The 17,186-nt window shown below is 44.4% G+C and overlaps 1 protein-coding gene and 7 non-coding genes across 8 annotated transcripts; 6 read left to right on the top strand and 2 right to left on the bottom strand.

The window, feature by feature from the left end:
• The first annotated feature begins 840 nt into the window (after positions 1–840).
• LOC133414369 (U1 spliceosomal RNA) lies at positions 841–1,004 on the top strand. Its single transcript, XR_009770006.1, has one exon. It is a non-coding gene; the product is annotated as a U1 spliceosomal RNA (small nuclear RNA).
• A 548-nt stretch (positions 1,005–1,552) lies between these two features.
• LOC133414444 (U2 spliceosomal RNA) lies at positions 1,553–1,743 on the top strand. The gene has a single exon (XR_009770030.1). It is a non-coding gene; the product is annotated as a U2 spliceosomal RNA (small nuclear RNA).
• A 667-nt stretch (positions 1,744–2,410) lies between these two features.
• LOC133414257 (U5 spliceosomal RNA) lies at positions 2,411–2,524 on the bottom strand. Its single transcript, XR_009769973.1, has one exon. It is a non-coding gene; the product is annotated as a U5 spliceosomal RNA (small nuclear RNA).
• A 1,294-nt stretch (positions 2,525–3,818) lies between these two features.
• LOC133414405 (U2 spliceosomal RNA) lies at positions 3,819–4,009 on the top strand. The gene has a single exon (XR_009770020.1). It is a non-coding gene; the product is annotated as a U2 spliceosomal RNA (small nuclear RNA).
• Positions 4,010–4,927: 918 nt separating this feature from the next.
• Positions 4,928–5,091, top strand: LOC133414364 (U1 spliceosomal RNA). Its single transcript, XR_009770005.1, has one exon. It is a non-coding gene; the product is annotated as a U1 spliceosomal RNA (small nuclear RNA).
• Positions 5,092–6,362: 1,271 nt separating this feature from the next.
• LOC133414415 (U2 spliceosomal RNA) lies at positions 6,363–6,553 on the top strand. Its single transcript, XR_009770024.1, has one exon. It is a non-coding gene; the product is annotated as a U2 spliceosomal RNA (small nuclear RNA).
• A 629-nt stretch (positions 6,554–7,182) lies between these two features.
• On the bottom strand, positions 7,183–7,296 carry LOC133414261 (U5 spliceosomal RNA). Its single transcript, XR_009769974.1, has one exon. It is a non-coding gene; the product is annotated as a U5 spliceosomal RNA (small nuclear RNA).
• A 4,472-nt stretch (positions 7,297–11,768) lies between these two features.
• ndufa4l2a (NDUFA4 mitochondrial complex associated like 2a) lies at positions 11,769–16,146 on the top strand. Its single transcript, XM_061671365.1, has 5 exons — positions 11,769–12,592; positions 13,071–13,207; positions 15,496–15,581; positions 15,801–15,861; positions 15,947–16,146. Exons 2-5 carry the CDS (start codon positions 13,163–13,165, stop codon positions 16,001–16,003), a joined length of 249 nt encoding a protein of 82 aa, XP_061527349.1. The 5' UTR covers positions 11,769–12,592; positions 13,071–13,162; the 3' UTR covers positions 16,004–16,146.
• Positions 16,147–17,186: the final 1,040 nt, after the last annotated feature.

The raw sequence follows: 17,186 nt of genomic DNA, 5'->3' as shown, positions 1-17,186 counted from the left end.
AGATTCTCAACTCTTGCATTCTGACCTTCAGTATTGTACGGAGGCGTATTAAGTTCGGACATGGAGCGTCGGAGAAAAGAGACAAGGAATGTTATTTCCTTGTTCTCTGGAACCAAGTACACAGAGCAGCTCAGTCTGGCTGACGTCATGGCAGGCAATATGACTTTAGCGCTACAGCAAACCCATTTGAAACTGCATTTAAAAATATAATATACTGTCCATGTTTTTAAAGGCTGTTTTTTTAAAATAATAATTTGTTTTCAATTTATATGAAAGTGGGTCGCAACATGTGGGTGACAACAGCTAACCACTGTAGAATGAATCCGTTTTGTCTTAAACGTCGCCAAGGTTGTCATGCGCAATAGTTCTCAGTAGGTGGCAGTAGCGTTTTGAAATGCGCATCCAACTGTTGGAACTGGAAGTCTCGACTGACTTGAAGTGTTTGACATTCGACGAGACGAATTATATTATTTTCGTCAAGAACTACTACTAATTATGTTTACATTCGATCTTCTTTTATTAGTCAAATCATCACCCTAACCCTCTTAAACCTGAATGGGTGGTTTATATGTTTCTGGGTGTGAATGACCTCACTTTCAACTTATTTTATCGTCTCACGATGCCGCTGTGCATTATGGGTATCCATTGACGGTCTCCATTTCAAGTGAAATTCTCAAATAGGAAGCGTATTTGTTCATGTTCATGCGCACAGTAGCGTTTCATCTCGCGTGTGTTCCGGCTTGCCCGTTGTGTGTATGGTTGTTCACGTGCTCATGATGACACCGTCGCTTGACCTAGCGTGCGCGTGAATGACTTGCGTGCTCGCGCCGAGTCCAACTCATACTTACCTGGCAGGGGAGACACCATGATCAAGAAGGTGGTTCACCCAGGGTGAGGCTCAGTCATTGCACTCCGGCTGTGCTGACCCCTGCGAATTCCCCAAATGTGGGAATCTCGACTGCATAATTTCTGGTAGTGGGGGACTGCGTTCGCGCTCTCCCCTGATCATTGGTTAACAACAATAATGAAGATGTTGCTCATTGTTCAAGCTGGAGTGCGCGTCATATGACGCTGTGGTACTGCAGTGTGATGCAATTTCCAGCATGCATGCGTTTGCCCTGAGTCGTAGAAGCAGTTGGTCTTGACGAATGAAGCTTCATAACATCGTAGCGCTTCGGTCATTGGTTGGAGTCATGGTCCATTTCTTGACGTGCACCGCCTGCTGGCCATGTGTATAATCACAGGCAACTGTATCTCCGGCCACGTATTTTGTGATGCATTGGTTGTTGAAGACTTAATACACGGCGAAAAAATATGCGTCCATCTCCGCATTCTATTGGATCGACGTGGACCACGTGACCAAGGAACGCGAGCGTCTGACAGCATGATTTCGATATCAACGTTGAAAAACAACCCAGTTGACATTCGTTTCCTAATTGTTGTTTGGCGTGTCCACATGTGACTCATCTGTGATGAGCATGTCGATATGTGCCACCGTAACTTTGGCTTGTAGGCTGGAGAATGAGGTCGTGTTTTCTGGCCTCACGGTGTTATCGCTTCTCGGCCTTTTGGCTAAGATCAAGTGTAGTATCTGTTCTTATCAGTTTAATATCTGATACGTCCCCTATCCGGGGACCATATATTAAATTGATTTTTGGAACTGGGAGATGGAACAGGGGCTTGCTCCGTCCACTCCACGCATCGACCTGGTATTGCAGTACCTCCGGGAACGGTGCACCCCCACCGATGGTTTAAAATAACGAAGTCTTGTGTATGTTGTTTTCCGTCGCGTGTAACACTTGGGTCGACCAGGCACTCGCGATTCAACGCGTCAGCGACACCAATCGAAACAATTGGCATGTTTTCTTAGTCTGATTTTGGGCAGAGTACGCGGGCGGGCGAATGAAGGTCCCGCATGGAGCACAGTAGAAAGTGACACAAAATGTCGCTTCCTTGTTCTCTAGCCGCTAGTTTCCTCTGTAAACAAACACAGTGCAGCCCAGCCTGCCTGGTGGACGTCATGGCAAGCAGTATGACAGAAAGGTCATTTGAAACAGCATGTAAATATAATATCGTGTACACGTTTTCAGAGGCTGTTTTTCAACCAAATAATGAATTCTTTTCAACTTATATGAAAGTGGGTCGCGACTTTGCAACAGTAGCAACATGCAAGCTGAATGTACTGTTGTGATTCGTTCGTTCGCAGTCTGCCAAGGCGGTGACGTACTAGACGTATGCAGTGAAATGCACTCGGGCGGAAGTTCACTGCGAAGTATACCACTTTCACTAGCAAGCCCTTTAAAGACACGTTACAGTAACCACATGAACGTGTCAAACGCGACATCGCGAGTGAAACAAGGAGACCGGTTTTTAACCGGGGTTACAGATTTGATTTTTCACAGCGAGAGAAAGCTCCGCTTGCGCAGAGCGTCAAAAAATTGAGATAGACTCTTGTTGGTCCTCCCCACGGAAATCTTTAGTAAAAGGCGAAAGATTTATACGATCTGAAGAGAAACAAGAGTGAACTGCTTCGTTCGCAGCGGAGCGGACTAAGTCATTGGCCGCCATACACATTTGACAAACGGTGTTCAACTCAAAAGTGCCACTATTTCTTTTGAGTCCAAATAAAAGTTCTTCATCTTCATTTGAAATACTCCAAAAGTCTCCTCTTTCAACGCAAAAAGACAATTTAGTTTTCCTGTTCTTTATCTCGATGGTCAACTGTTTCGAGGACATCTTGGCCTTTCCAGTGATCTCATGTGTTCGGTGGCTTCGAAGCGGCTGTGCTTCCTTCCCGAGACAAAATGGAGAATGCAGCAAAACACAAATGCCAGGAGAAGAGAAATGGAAAGTGAACTATTCGAAAGATAATGGTTTTTTTTCACCAAAGGCAATCATATCTTTTTGTTTATGAACATGTTATGAGTCATAATTTGGAGTCAGAGTTCAGTTGAACTTTTTGTTGGGAAAAATTCGAGCCCTTTTATAAATGTCTACTGTTACGGACATGAGGATGATTGGATAGTGTTAGCTAATAGCTAAATGGCTTTCAAGTTCTGTGTTTACATTCCATTTTCTGCCCCAAAACAGTTCTTTGTGGGGTTATAAACACGCCGAATGTATTCTCTGAATAAAATAATGATCGATCGATAAGGTTACAAGTATTTATTTCAACCTCTTTAATTGTGACACTATTGTAGGAGGCAGAAGCGAGGCAACTTTTGTACCAAATAATTGAAGAAAATTAAGTTCTGGAATAGTCAGATGAGCGTGCTTATGCTGGAGAAGAGCGAAAGCTCAGAAGAAGAGGCAGGAGACTCATCAGATGATGTGACAGACACACATGAACAGGAAAACCGTCGTCCTCTGTGGGCCAAGACCAAGCACGTATGGTAACTCGATAGATGGATATTTAAGATCAGTAATAATAAGCCCAAAAATGACAAGGTACACGTTCTTCAAGTTGAGAAACTCACTGAAGATTGTCAATGACCTGGATGTAACAGAGGAAAGACATTCTTGGGAGAGTCAGGCTCATTATTTCTTCGGTTGTTGAAGACTTAATACACGGCGGAAGAATATGCGTTCATCTCCGCATTCTATTGGATCGACGTGGACCACGTGACCAAGGAACGCGAGCGTCTGACAGCATGATTTCGATATCAACGTTGAAAAACAACCCAGTTGACATTCGTTTCCTAATTGTTGTTTGGCGTGTCCACATGTGACTCATCTGTGATGAGCATGTCGATATGTGCCACCGTAACTTTGGCTTGTAGGCTGGAGAATGAGGTCGTGTTTTCTGGCCTCACGGTGTTATCGCTTCTCGGCCTTTTGGCTAAGATCAAGTGTAGTATCTGTTCTTATCAGTTTAATATCTGATACGTCCCCTATCCGGGGACCATATATTAAATTGATTTTTGGAACTGGGAGATGGAATAGGGGCTTGCTCCGTCCACTCCACGCATCGACCTGGTATTGCAGTACCTCCAGGAACGGTGCACCCCCACAGCTTTGTCAAAAAAAGTCTTCAGTCCAACGAGGTGAGCTATGTTTGGTGCAGAGCACAGAAGGTAAAAAAAGAGATTCTCAACTCTTGCATTCCGATCTTCAGTACTGTACGGAGGCGTATTAAGTTCGGACATGGAGCGTCGGAGAAAAGAGACAAGGAATGTTATTTCCTTGTTCTCTGTAACCAAGTACACAGAGCAGCTCAGTCTGGCTGGTGGACGTCATGGCAGGCAATATGACTTTAGCGCTACAGCAAACCCATTTGAAACTGCATTTAAAAATATAATATACTGTCCATGTTTTTAAAGGCTGTTTTTTTTAAAATAATAATTTGTTTTCAATTTATATGAAAGTGGGTCGCAACATGTGGGTGACAACAGCTAACCACTGTAGAATGAATCCGTTTTGTCTTAAACGTCGCCAAGGTTGTCATGCGCAATAGTTCTCAGTAGGTGGCAGTAGCGTTTTGAAATGCGCATCCAACTGTTGGAACTGGAAGTCTCGACTAACTTGAAGTGTTTGACATTCGACGAGACGAATGTATTATTTTCGTCAAGAACTACTACTAATTATGTTTACATTCGATCTTCTTTTATTAGTCAAATCATCACCCTAACCCTCTTAAACCCGAATGGGTGGTTTATATGTTTCTGGGTGTGAATGACCTCACTTTCAATTTATTTTACCGTCTCTCGATGCCGCTGTGCATTATGGGTATCCATTGACGGTCTCCATTCCAAGTGAAATTCTCAAATAGGAAGCGTATTTGTTCATGTTCATGCGCACAGTAGCGTTTCATCTCGCGTGTGTTCCGGCTTGCCCGTTGTGTGTATGGTTGTTCACGTGCTCATGATGACACCGTCGCTTGACCTAGCGTGCGCGTGAATGACTTGCGTGCTCGCGCCGAATCCAACTCATACTTACCTGGCAGGGGAGACACCATGATCAAGAAGGTGGTTCACCCAGGGTGAGGCTCAGTCATTGCACTCCGGCTGTGCTGACCCCTGCGAATTCCCCAAATGTGGGAATCTCGACTGCATAATTTCTGGTAGTGGGGGACTGCGTTCGCGCTCTCCCCTGATCATTGGTTAACAACAATAATGAAGATGTTGCTCATTGTACAAGCTGGAGTGCGCGTCATATGACGCTGTGGTACTGCAGTGTGATGCAATTTCCAGCATGCATGCGTTTGCCCTGAGTCGTAGAAGCAGTTGGTCATGACGAATGAAGCTTCATAACATCGTAACGCTTCGGTCATTGGTTGGAGTCATGGTCCATTTCTTGACGTGCACCGCCTGCTGGCCATGTGTATAATCACAGGCAACTGTAGCTTCGGCCACGTATTTTGTGATGCATTGCAATATGGCGTTTGTTGTGGCTCTTGGAAAGAATCGCAAAAAATTTTTAATCAAATATTGTGTCGACTTGAAATAATACAATATTGTTTCAACGTACTCTGTGTGTGTAACTGGTAACGGGAGTAATCATATACAGGTAAATCTAAAAAAAAATGGAAAACGCAATTGATTTCAGTAATCATACATATAGATTCTTTAAACACTTGGGAAAACACTTTTCAGAGGGCAAATTCCTGCCTAAATTCTACATTAAAAATAAATTCCATTGTTTGATAGTAGTTTGTTATGTTATATTCTAGATTCTAGCGGTGGTGAATTTGGAGCTGTCATTAGCTTTAAACTACAATCCTCAAATTATTCATGTATTAAAAAAAAGAAATATTTCAGTGTGTGTGGTGCATCTCTATAATATGAGTTTCACTTTTTGAATTGAACTACTTCACCAAATTAAGCGTTTGACACTATTATAATTTATTGAGCTGTGCCACGATGGCAGCTTGTGTAATGTGTTTGTCAACTTTGGACAATGGCATACCATAAACCCACTTTTTCATGGAGCTGCTCGACAGGGTCTATATTGCTGTGTCGAAGTAGGAAGTAGTTGAGCGAGGCAGGGCCATTGATGGTTTTTCGTCAAAATGTTGAGCAAACAGCTATTCAGCTCGTGGCCACAACGTTATACCAGCGACCGATCGTTATGACAAATAACTCATTATTTCTTCGGTTGTTGAAGACTTAAGACACGGCGGAAGAATATGCGTCCATCTCCGCATTCTATTGGATCGACGTGGACCACGTGACCAAGGAACGCGAGCGTCTGACAACATGATTTCGATATCAACGTTGAAAAACAACCCAGTTGACATTCGTTTCCTAATTGTTGTTTGGCGTGTCCACATGTGACTCATCTGTGATGAGCATGTCGATATGTGCCACCGTAACTTTGGCTTGTAGGCTGGAGAATGAGGTCGTGTTTTCTGGCCTCACGGTGTTATCGCTTCTCGGCCTTTTGGCTAAGATCAAGTGTAGTATCTGTTCTTATCAGTTTAATATCTGATACGTCCCCTATCCGGGGACCATATATTAAATTGATTTTTGGAACTGGGAGATGGAACAGGGGCTTGCTCCGTCCACTCCACGCATCGACCTGGTATTGCAGTACCTCCAGGAACGGTGCACCCCCACCGATGGTTTAAAATAACGAAGTCTTGTGTAGGTTGTTTTCCGTCGCGTGTAACACTTGGGTCGACCAGGCACTCGCGATTCAACGCGTCAGCGACACCAATCGAAACAATTGGCATGTTTTCTTAGTCTGATTTTGGGCAGAGTACGCGGGCGGGCGAATGAAGGTCCCGCATGGAGCACAGTAGAAAGTGACACAAAATGTCGCTTCCTTGTTCTCTAGCCGCTAGTTTCCTCTGTAAACAAACACAGTGCAGCCCAGCCTGCCTGGTGGACGTCATGGCAAGCAGTATGACAGAAAGGTCATTTGAAACAGCATGTAAATATAATATCGTGTACACGTTTTCAGAGAATTCTTTTACAATTATATGCAAGAAACTTTGCAACATGCAAGCTGAATGTACTGTTGTGATTCGTTCGTTCGCAGTCTGCCAAGGCGGTGACGTACTAGACGTATGCAGTGAAATGCACTCGGGCGGAAGTTCACTGCGAAGTATACCACTTTCACTAGCAAGCCCTTTAAAGACACGTTACAGTAACCACATGAACGTGTCAAACGCGACATCGCGAGTGAAACAAGGAGACCGGTTTTTATCCGGGGTTACAGATTTGATTTTTCACAGCAAGAGAAAGCTCCGCTTGCGCAGAGCGTCAAAAAATTGAGATAGACTCTTGTTGTTCCTCCCCACGGAAATCTTTAGTAAAAGGCGAAAGATTTATACGATCTGAAGAGAAACAATAGTGAACTGCTTCGGTCGCAGCGGAGCGGACTAAGTCATTGGCCGCCATACACATTTGACAAACGGTGTTCAACTCAAAAGTGCCACTATTTCTTTGGAGTCCAAATAAAAGTTCTTCATCTTCATTTGAAATACTCCAAAAGTCTCCTCTTTCAACGCAAAAAGACTATTTAGTTTTCCTGTTCTTTATCTCGATGGTCAACTGTTTCGAGGACATCTTGGCCTTTCCAGTGATCTCATGTGTTCGGTGGCTTCGAAGCGGCTGTGCTTCCTTCCCGAGACAAAATGGAGAATGCAGCAAAACACAAATGCCAGGAGAAGAGAAATGGAAAGTGAACTATTCGAAAGATAATGGTTTTTTTTCACCAAAGGCAATCATATCTTTTTGTTTATGAACATGTTATGAGTCATAATTTGGAGTCAGAGTTCAGTTGAACTTTTTGTTGGGAAAAATTCGAGCCCTTTTATAAATGTCTACTGTTACGGACATGAGGATGATTGGATAGTGTTAGCTAATAGCTAAATGGCTTTCAAGTTCTGTGTTTACATTCCATTTTCTGCCCCAAAACAGTTCTTTGTGGGGTTATAAACACGCCGAATGTATTCTCTGAATAAAATAATGATCGATCGATAAGGTTACAAGTATTTATTTCAACCTCTTTAATTGTGACACTATTGTAGGAGGCAGAAGCGAGGCAACTTTTGTACCAAATAATTGAAGAAAATTAAGTTCTGGAATAGTCAGATGAGCGTGCTTATGCTGGAGAAGAGCGAAAGCTCAGAAGAAGAGGCAGGAGACTCATCAGATGATGTGACAGACACACATGAACAGGAAAACCGTCGTCCTCTGTGGGCCAAGACCAAGCACGTATGGTAACTCGATAGATGGATATTTAAGATCAGTAATAATAAGCCCAAAAATGACAAGGTACACGTTCTTCAAGTTGAGAAACTCACTGAAGATTGTCAATGACCTGGATGTAACAGAGGAAAGACATTCTTGGGAGAGTCAGGCCTCTTCTGGACAGAATAAGGCAAGGCTGCCTTAGCTTCCCGAAACCAGGAAAAGTCTGCATCGATGAGCAAAGGATCTCTTACAGGCCGCTGTCCCATCAGGCAATTTGTTCCATGTAAGCCGTACCCTACAGGCTTAAAGGTATTTGTCCTTGCTTCTCCTGATGGTCTGATGTTGGACTTTGAAGTCCCGCATATCAAGGGAAGAATGCATTGGCTGGTCAAAGGTTGACAATTGGGGCAGCGGCAGTCCAACGCACGGTTGAAACTGTTCCCGCAGGAAGTCCGCTGTACTTCGACCGCTGCTTCGCGTCAATTCACCTCACGGTCGAATCGCTGGCCGAGGGCCTTCCGGCAACTGAGACCGTGACAAAAGAAACGTGTCCCGAAGCCACGTCGATTGACCGATGACAAACCATTTCAAAGAGAAGGGACGGGATCGTCAGTGATGATAGTCAGGAGAAGTCCAGAGTTGGCAAGAACAAATTGGTTTGACCGCGAGCCAGTTTTGACGGCTTCTACTGCACACGGGAAAAATCCTGAAGATGTCTGCATCAGATGGTCGAACAAAGACAAAGACCAGATCCAGGTCCGAGTGAGAAGACCCGCAGTCATTAGGGAGTACAATGACAACAGGGGTGGTGTTGCGCGGACCTCTGTGACCGAACGTGGACCAATCACAGCCTGCCCGAACGGTTGCGCGCGTGGTCTCTTGAAGCATCACGGGAGCGGCGACTCAACGTGACTCGTAGCTGCGCTTCCGATGCATTTGAACCGGAAATATGAAAATTCTGCTATTTTAATGTTGAAATTATTGGATTGAAAAAAGAAAATCGATGCAAAGCACGGACCATAGAACTCAAAGGAAACAATTTCATGTAACTTTCAGGTCTCATTGACTATTCACATGCAGAGGACAGGAACGAGCACCAGGGGGCAGTGAGGCTCTGCCTCACTTGCCTACCCTGACCGCACGTCACTGTGGTATACTATTATTATGATTTACAGGTAACGATTACACATAGGTTTCATCTACAGTAGAGGGTTAACTGATTGCCACTTGGCACGGGCATTATCTTTTGTGTTAATGCGTCATTAACCGCCGTCACAGGACGAAGTGGAACAACCCTAAATTCCGTAATAGCGGGACAAGTGTATCCTAAGTGATATGTGATGATTATACTGATCCTGCCTCATGTATAGTCCGTATATGTGTGGATGAAGCTCTTTAAGAAAAAAAAAAAAAATAGACTTTGTTTTTTAAAAGTATGCCTTCCCGTGCTGAAAGAGTCATGTTTAAAGTTCTCATTTTAAAACGTTATCGATGATTTCAAATTGTAGGCATTCATTGTAAAGGCAATCCTTAGTGACAGAGCAAATGTTGGCCCATTGAAATGCACTTCTTTTTACAATGTAAAGACATAAACAGGCCCTTAGCAACCATGGGAGCTGCATTGTTTTCATGTGTTGCCCTCAAACTCTGCGATTACAAGCGCACAAATGATCCTAACCGTTTGTCAAAGAAGCAAAAACAGGAACTCTGCACACACCGAGATGTATTTGGGTTAGTCTTCATGGAAAAGGCAAAGTAAGCAATTGTGGGAAAATTATACTGATCCAAAAATGTAACAGTGAAGACATTTTGGCGTCAGCAGTTTGAAAAATAGGACTTCAGAAACAATGATAACCTTTTGATGGCTAACAACTGCGGATCATTCAAATGCTCATCATGTCGTTGTCGCAGTAGTAAAGTCCTAACTGCAGTGAACATTTGTAGGGGAAAAAAAAACCCCACAAACCAATGAAATGAAAAACAGCGAGCAGGGCGGGAATTGTTGCATGACAAAGTTTGAGTTTGCCGCTGCGCAAACAATTTCATCACGCCGCGTTCATGACATCGGAATAAACCGGAGGCCCTGACGTGATGAGCGGCTGCCGTACTAATCTTCCAATAGATGTTGCAAATCGACTCGGGATGTCATCACACTTGCCCTCAGCCCCAAACGATCCAATCCTTTCAGCAGGTTGAGAGTTTACGGTCGAGCACACTCATTGCATCATATTTATAGCAACCATGATGCACGGCGCAGATTTACGATGTATATGCGTTTTTATAATCACTGCTCCACTGTCATATTTTCTGAGCATTTAAGGTAAAAGCAAAACACGAGTAAAATGTAAACAACGATGACAAGGATTCCAGATGAAAAATGCATTTTGAATCCAACTAAAAGAAGGGTCGTTTAAAAAAAACCTGACCCCATTTATTTACTTGTTATTTATTGAAGATTTCAGTATTTCTTAACCAAGGGCTATGTATGTCTACGTTAATATGTCGTATATAGCCTATATGCACAAATATACACCAACGTGTATACGAACGTGTGTCTATATTGCAAGAGCGCTTAGTCGAGACAAACAGCGCACGTTGTCAACCTGGCGGACATCTGCAGTCTAATGCTGTTAAGTGGAGTGAAACGGGCAGCGTGCGAGCTTCAAACCCTCTGCCAGCCTGCACTGTTTCTCCTCAAACCGCACACGGGCATCGGGAGGCTAATCGTAGCCGAAGCAGTCTCGCGACTGCAGGATGTTTGGCTCCAATTCAACAAGGTCGATGAAAACAAAGGAAAACAAGGCAATATTTAGGTGTCAGTGTTTATTAGCGTGCCTGCACCCCTTCTTGCTCGAATGATGGGCAACAACAACAACAACAAAAAACACACACACACACACACACAAACTGCTGTGCAACTTGATGGCACTAGAAAATGGTTCATTTTAAGTTCAGTTGAGAATTTTTTTCCCCAACACGGAGGGGTTAGTTTTTATTCCTTTTCGGGTTATGAAGCCCCAACCCTTTTGTTTAAGGTCCATATTCATATGCCGCGACCAATACGTGACGGTCTTAAACCACTTCAGCGCAAAGCCTTCTGCTGCGTCATGCGGCTTGTGTGTATTTTTAAACGGGGATCTCTTTATGTCAATTAAGAGGATTAACGGTGAGCGGCAGTCCTTCGGACCGGCGGTCGCGTCGCAGGTGCTCTTTGGGACAGCAAACCAAGCGTTCCGGCAAACGTTCGCAAAGCCTGGGCAAACCTGGTTTTGGACCACCACAACGAGACCCCCAAAAGACAGCACCCACAGCAATCTGCGCAGACAAACAATTGCAAATCCATTGTGACCTGATGGATGTCGGTCTGCGTCCAGTCTGTCTTTCATCACCTTTACCCTCGGCGTCATCCTCTTTAGAAGAGGTTTCCTTCTGGGATGGCAGCCGTGCAGATCCATTTCACGAAGCTTGCGGTGTGCGGGCCGGACGAGCGACAAATATTCAAAAGAAGGAAACGAACAGCTCTCTACTTCGAACCAAGGCTCAAGACACACGCGGTCGGCTGCACGGCTCGGCTTGGAAAACCACTGCGGGCGTCGTCGTTCTCACAGGGTCAATTGATCGCCTCTCACGTTTTTAGCTGACTGCACGGTAATCCCTCGTTTATTGGGGGGCTGAGGTACCTCTACCATACCCATATAAGGACTTTCTATACTCTTAAGTATCCAGTCGTGTACAGTAGTACGGTACACTAGGTACGTTTGAAGACAGGAAGCTTTTATTCAATCACATTTTCTTCTTTTTATATACAGCATGCTCTCAAAGTCCCGCAAATGAGAAACTATGCACGATATGAGTCTGAAAAACAAATCTGCAATGCGCTGAATCCGCAATAGGTGAACGGCGATACAGCGAGGCAACACTGTACACGCCGGTGACATTTCGCGTAACGTCGCGCTTGCGGCCGACCGAGACGCACTTTGCGCCGGCCCTTTGGAGCGCGACCGAGGAACTTCTTCCCGGTTCTGTTTTGTTGTCCAGGCTTAGTGAGCCGGCCGGGGCTTGCCTTCGGGCAGAGACACCAAATGGGGCTACGTTCAAATATTGCCGGCCGCTAGCAGTTTGCAAACTGCATATGTTGTCCCTTCAACGGGCGCGTGGAGATATTTTGAGGCACCGGCAAATTAGCACTATTACACAGGCTGTACGCTAACCACATCGCAGATATCGACATCGTGTCAGACAGATGTTTCCGCTTGCTCTCCCGGTGACAGTGTTCCAAAAAACATCACGACAAGAACAGAAATGCGCCCGGTGGCTTTGCGATTAGCCCGGATAAGACGCGAGGGAGGATGACCGCAGTTCGTAATTGTGAAGACCACTTCAACTAATCCGACCCCGATTGGAATACATGAGAACAATCCCGTGAGGAGGTTGAAGAACACTTTCCACTGTCGGTGCGTTTGCCTTTTTTTGTACTGGATTATTTCTGCATTCTCTTCACAGTATGTTCACTATCGTTGCACTTTTGAGCTCACGAGATCTCCCCGTGTTGTCTCTGCAACTGATATGCTGCGAGCGAGGAGGCCCATATAGACAGCGATTACAGGACACACTGTGTTTGTACGCCTCCCCATGAATTTCCTCCCAGAGGGCCTTGAAGTCAAGGAAGCGAGGGAGCAAAGATGTTTACGCAACAACAAAGCATCCTAAGGACCGCATAAGAATTGTCAAATAGGTTTGACAAACCTTGAATTAAAAACAACGACGACAGTTGAATTGATAGCAAACCGGGGAGGGATCGGAGGTAGCTGTAATCCGATATAAAGGACCTGTTTCTCCTCCCACTCCCCCTGCCCCTGCCCCTGCCCCTGCCTCTGCCCCTGCCTCTTCCTCCTCCTCCTCCTCCTGCTGCCTCCTTGTGCACTGCAACAGGTTCAACTGTGAACCGACTAATGTCGTAACTCACGGGAAAAGAGCAAACGCAAGAAGCGGATTGAAGTTCCCCAGCGATTCAAAGCGGCGCAATGATATTTCGGACAGCGGTGGAGCATGCCAAGAAGCATCCTGGCGTGAGTCATCTCATTCTTTCCTGCAAATGTCTTTCTTTTTTCTTTTTTTTTGTTTTAATGCATTTGGTCAGAAGCTACGAGTCGCGGTCGTAATGTATCGAATGTGTTGATATGATGAAGTGGATCCTAATAAGATCATAATGTTCCCTCAAATTATTTGGAACTGAGAAAAGCGTGACGGAAATCAGCATTTCAACAGAATTTGTTCGAACAGGAAAAATGACTTGGACAAAGAAGATGGTACCTTCACATCATCATTTGTTGCGCAACCCGAGGTGCCTCCTCCAGACTTGATGTTTCAACTCCTTCCACAGTTTATCCCAATTGAGTTGAGGACTCTGCAGAATAGTCCAATGTCTTGTTCTTCGCTGTGTTTTGGATCTTTATTTTGCCGGCCTGCCTGCCAGTGGCCCGTTGCTGAAACTTTCTTAATTGTTTTAAATTGCAATTCTCTATCGGAGTGGCATAGAACATCTTGAAGCCTCTTTTTGGGTGATGAAATGTTCACTTTTTGCCAAATTGCTGCCCTTAGAAAAACACTTGGCTCTTTGAGTTCAGCTCGTGACAAATGTGAGCCAAAACAAAACGAGTGTCGCCTTCACATTTTTGTTCCGCGTAGTTCATTTACTGCATCATTTCCCCCCGGATTGGCTCGCATACGTGTGTCGTGTTCTATCCGTTAGTCCAAGCAGCGCGTGCACGTGTGCGTGTTTGGAGGTCTAATGGTGCCTCATCTCATTTGGTCAGATTCCTTCAGTTAGTTGGCAGCTTTGCTGAGGAGCTAAAGCGCGAGAGGCGTGCGAGACTCAAAGTGGCGCAAACAGCCGTGGTTTCCAATCCAAACTGACAAAATGGGGGCGGGGATCCGAGTCTGCGCCTGCAGGAGAGAGGATTAGGAAAATGCGTCCTTTTTTCCCTTTCTTCCGTTTTCAAGCTGCTCTGCTGACAGAGAGCCTTTACTTGTGGCACTTCTTCCGTCTTGTCAATGGTTTGGGGGCGGGGCCTGCAAAACCCCTCCATCACATCACATGAGAGAGAAAGACAAGAAGGCAAGCTGTTGCTCAGGCAATGGTGCTCAAATCAAATCACCTGATATATATATATATATATATATATATATATAGTATTTTTTTCCCCTTCGCTACGATTACTTTTCCTTTTCAGACATTATTCGCTGCTGTTGTTCTGTCTTATCATTATTGCCATTGTTAGCACATTACCATTACTGACCGGCCATAACATTATGATCACTTGCACAATACATATCATGATGTCCAATACAAGAGCTGGCGCAAACATTCTGAGTTGACAAAATTAATAATGCACAGTTTTGACTCTGTCATGTAACAAATTGAGGCAACCAAAATATGAGACGCAGTTCTCCCTGTGATGCAGTAAACCATTGCAAAGTACAACCGCAGTAATAAACATGCAGTTTAATGAATATCTCTCTGGCAGATTTAGTCATACTGAACATTATTAGCTTTATATATATTATATTTGGCAAGTGTGGCTGCTTCGTCTATCTACAGTGTATAGCGGTACGCAGTTTGTAACAAATGTCATAAATGTCGTGCCAAAGGTATCCTAAGTTAAAAACATAATGGCCAAAATAATCTTCTCATATTTCTGTCATGGTTAATAAATGAGTATGTGGAAGATTGTTCATCCAAAGGATTTTTTATGCTAACATATCATTTGCATTGTTACCTCTTAGAGCATTTCCACTTTTAAATGATATTTCTTGCACTGTACGCTGTTTTCATTGTATTTTTATTTTTCTCTTTGTCTTAAATGTTGATAAGCTTTTTTTTTCCTCTCTATTTTTAAATGCTTTTTAATCATGTAAAGCACATCGAGTTACCTTGTGTATGAAATGCGCGATATAAATACGTTTGCTTTGCTTTACTTTGCTCATTGCTCTATTTTTTAATTTGTTACTTTACAAAAACAAACTTTAAAAAAACGCATTGTTATTTCATAATGACTTGCATTCTTGAACAGACAAATCTGTTTTAACGGTCGAACGCGTTGCTTGATGATTTTCTGATTTCACAGAAAATCTGAATCCGAATCAGAATCCGAATTAGAATCGTCTTTATTTGCGAGCTCGCCTAAAATAAAAAATCCACATCAAAGCACTTCATGATGTCTGGTGGTCGAACACGATTGTTAGCGCTTTGCATATCACCCCTTTGTTTATTGCTCAACGACCGTTATAGGGTGCGCACTGTATGGCGATACTGTCTGATTCAGGACATTTTTTTTTCTTCTATGTCTCTTCTCAGCTCATCCCTCAGTTTTTCTTCATCTGCTTGGGAATGGGCGGTGCCAGTCTATACCTGGTCCGACTGGCCAAAGGACCCCATGTCACGTAAGAACCTTGACCTTGTGACACCGGACGGTGTCAGTAAATTGTTTGAAAAAAACAAAAACAAAAAAAAAAAGCGTGGCTACGACGAAGAAAGAAGAACTACGCAGGCTCCTCCAACGAATGATTGATGAGTTCATCTAGCTTGAGACACACGGCCCAATACTTTTAAAGACCGTGTTATCAGAAATGAACATTCAACATTCTCTCTTTATGTTTTAGCTGGGATAAGACCAATAACCCCGAGCCCTGGAATAAACTTGACCCCACGTATCAGTACAAGGTGACCTCGCGAACACACACGCGCACACGCTGCATCAGCACAACGCCAACGGGCCTCTGATTCTTCTTCTTCTTCTCTGCTTTAGTTTGTGGCCATCACCACTGACTATAAAAATCTGAAGAAGGACGGACCTGAATTCTGAACGTTCCCCACCCTGCCAGTGCGTCCGAAATAGTCCCATGCAAATACTGCAACCGTTGACAAATATTCTTTGGAAATGTCACTGTGCGTTTTTGCTCTCAAGCAATCAATAAAAAGGAACAGATTATTCCTCTTCAACTTTGATTCGACTCCCTCTTTCTGAAATTCTCCTCAGCTCAATTTGACCTTCGATGAGACCTGTTGTGAAAAATGTCACTTCGCAGTCGCTTGAGCGGTGTCTGTGAGCGAGTCGTTTTGCATTTCCGCCCCTGGGTGTCATTGGAACGAAAGCACTCCGTCAGCTACAACTGGCCCCCAGCCCCAAATTGTGCAGATGTCAAATCCTCTGTTATTTTTCGATCCTCCGCACGCACAGTTTGACGAACGAATGGCAGAGAAACCTGGCAACCGTTTGAAATTGTGAAAAAGCGCTAACGCTAGCAAAACTGCCAAAGTCGTTCGATCATCAGATTATCTCGGACGCTCGCGCCAACGCGACGCGAAAGGTGTCCCGGCCGGCCGGGGATGGGTTTTCTCTCTTTTACGAGCCAGTGCGGCTTTTTCCTTTTCGTGCCGTGTGTCCGCATCCAGACGCGAGCGATGCGAACCTCGCACGTTCAAAGAGAAATGTCAAGTTCTCTCGGAGTTGAACGTGTCTGATGTTCAATGACCAAACGGAGAAAAAGTCAATACAGGTAATAGTGGAATATTGCAAAAAAATCGAGTGTAAAGCATCTTGGGATAGGGGAGGCGAATGTCCCGCACATCCATCCACTTGCCATCACACTTTGGTGAGCCGGAGTCTGTCCTAGCTGACTTCGACTGGACACGATGACTGAGTCGGATAGGAATCTTTTTCCATAACCGGCTACGGAATAGGTCCCTCTGTTAACAGTGTGTGCGTGTCAGTTGCCACCCAGAGCGGAGTGTACGGCGTATAACAACATCCTGTGTGCGTGGGCACTGTCATTCAAGCTTCTTTTGATCAGCAGGAGAGCTGCAGCAGCCTCCGTTGCACAGTGCTGAAACGTTGATACCACAAGTTAACACGAGCCTACCTGGCGCACGCACACTTTACTGTATGCTAGGAGCACCTGACTAATAGAACACCTGACATGCCCCACAATTAGCACATTCAACCCTCAAAATTCACTTGTCAAGCATCGGGCAGTAACATCCACCCG

This window comes from Phycodurus eques, chromosome 1, assembly GCF_024500275.1.
Source record: "Phycodurus eques isolate BA_2022a chromosome 1, UOR_Pequ_1.1, whole genome shotgun sequence".
Classification (NCBI taxonomy): Eukaryota; Metazoa; Chordata; class Actinopteri; order Syngnathiformes; family Syngnathidae; genus Phycodurus; species Phycodurus eques.
Note: the sequence above shows the minus strand (reverse complement) of the source record. Positions and strands in the feature narration are given on the sequence as shown.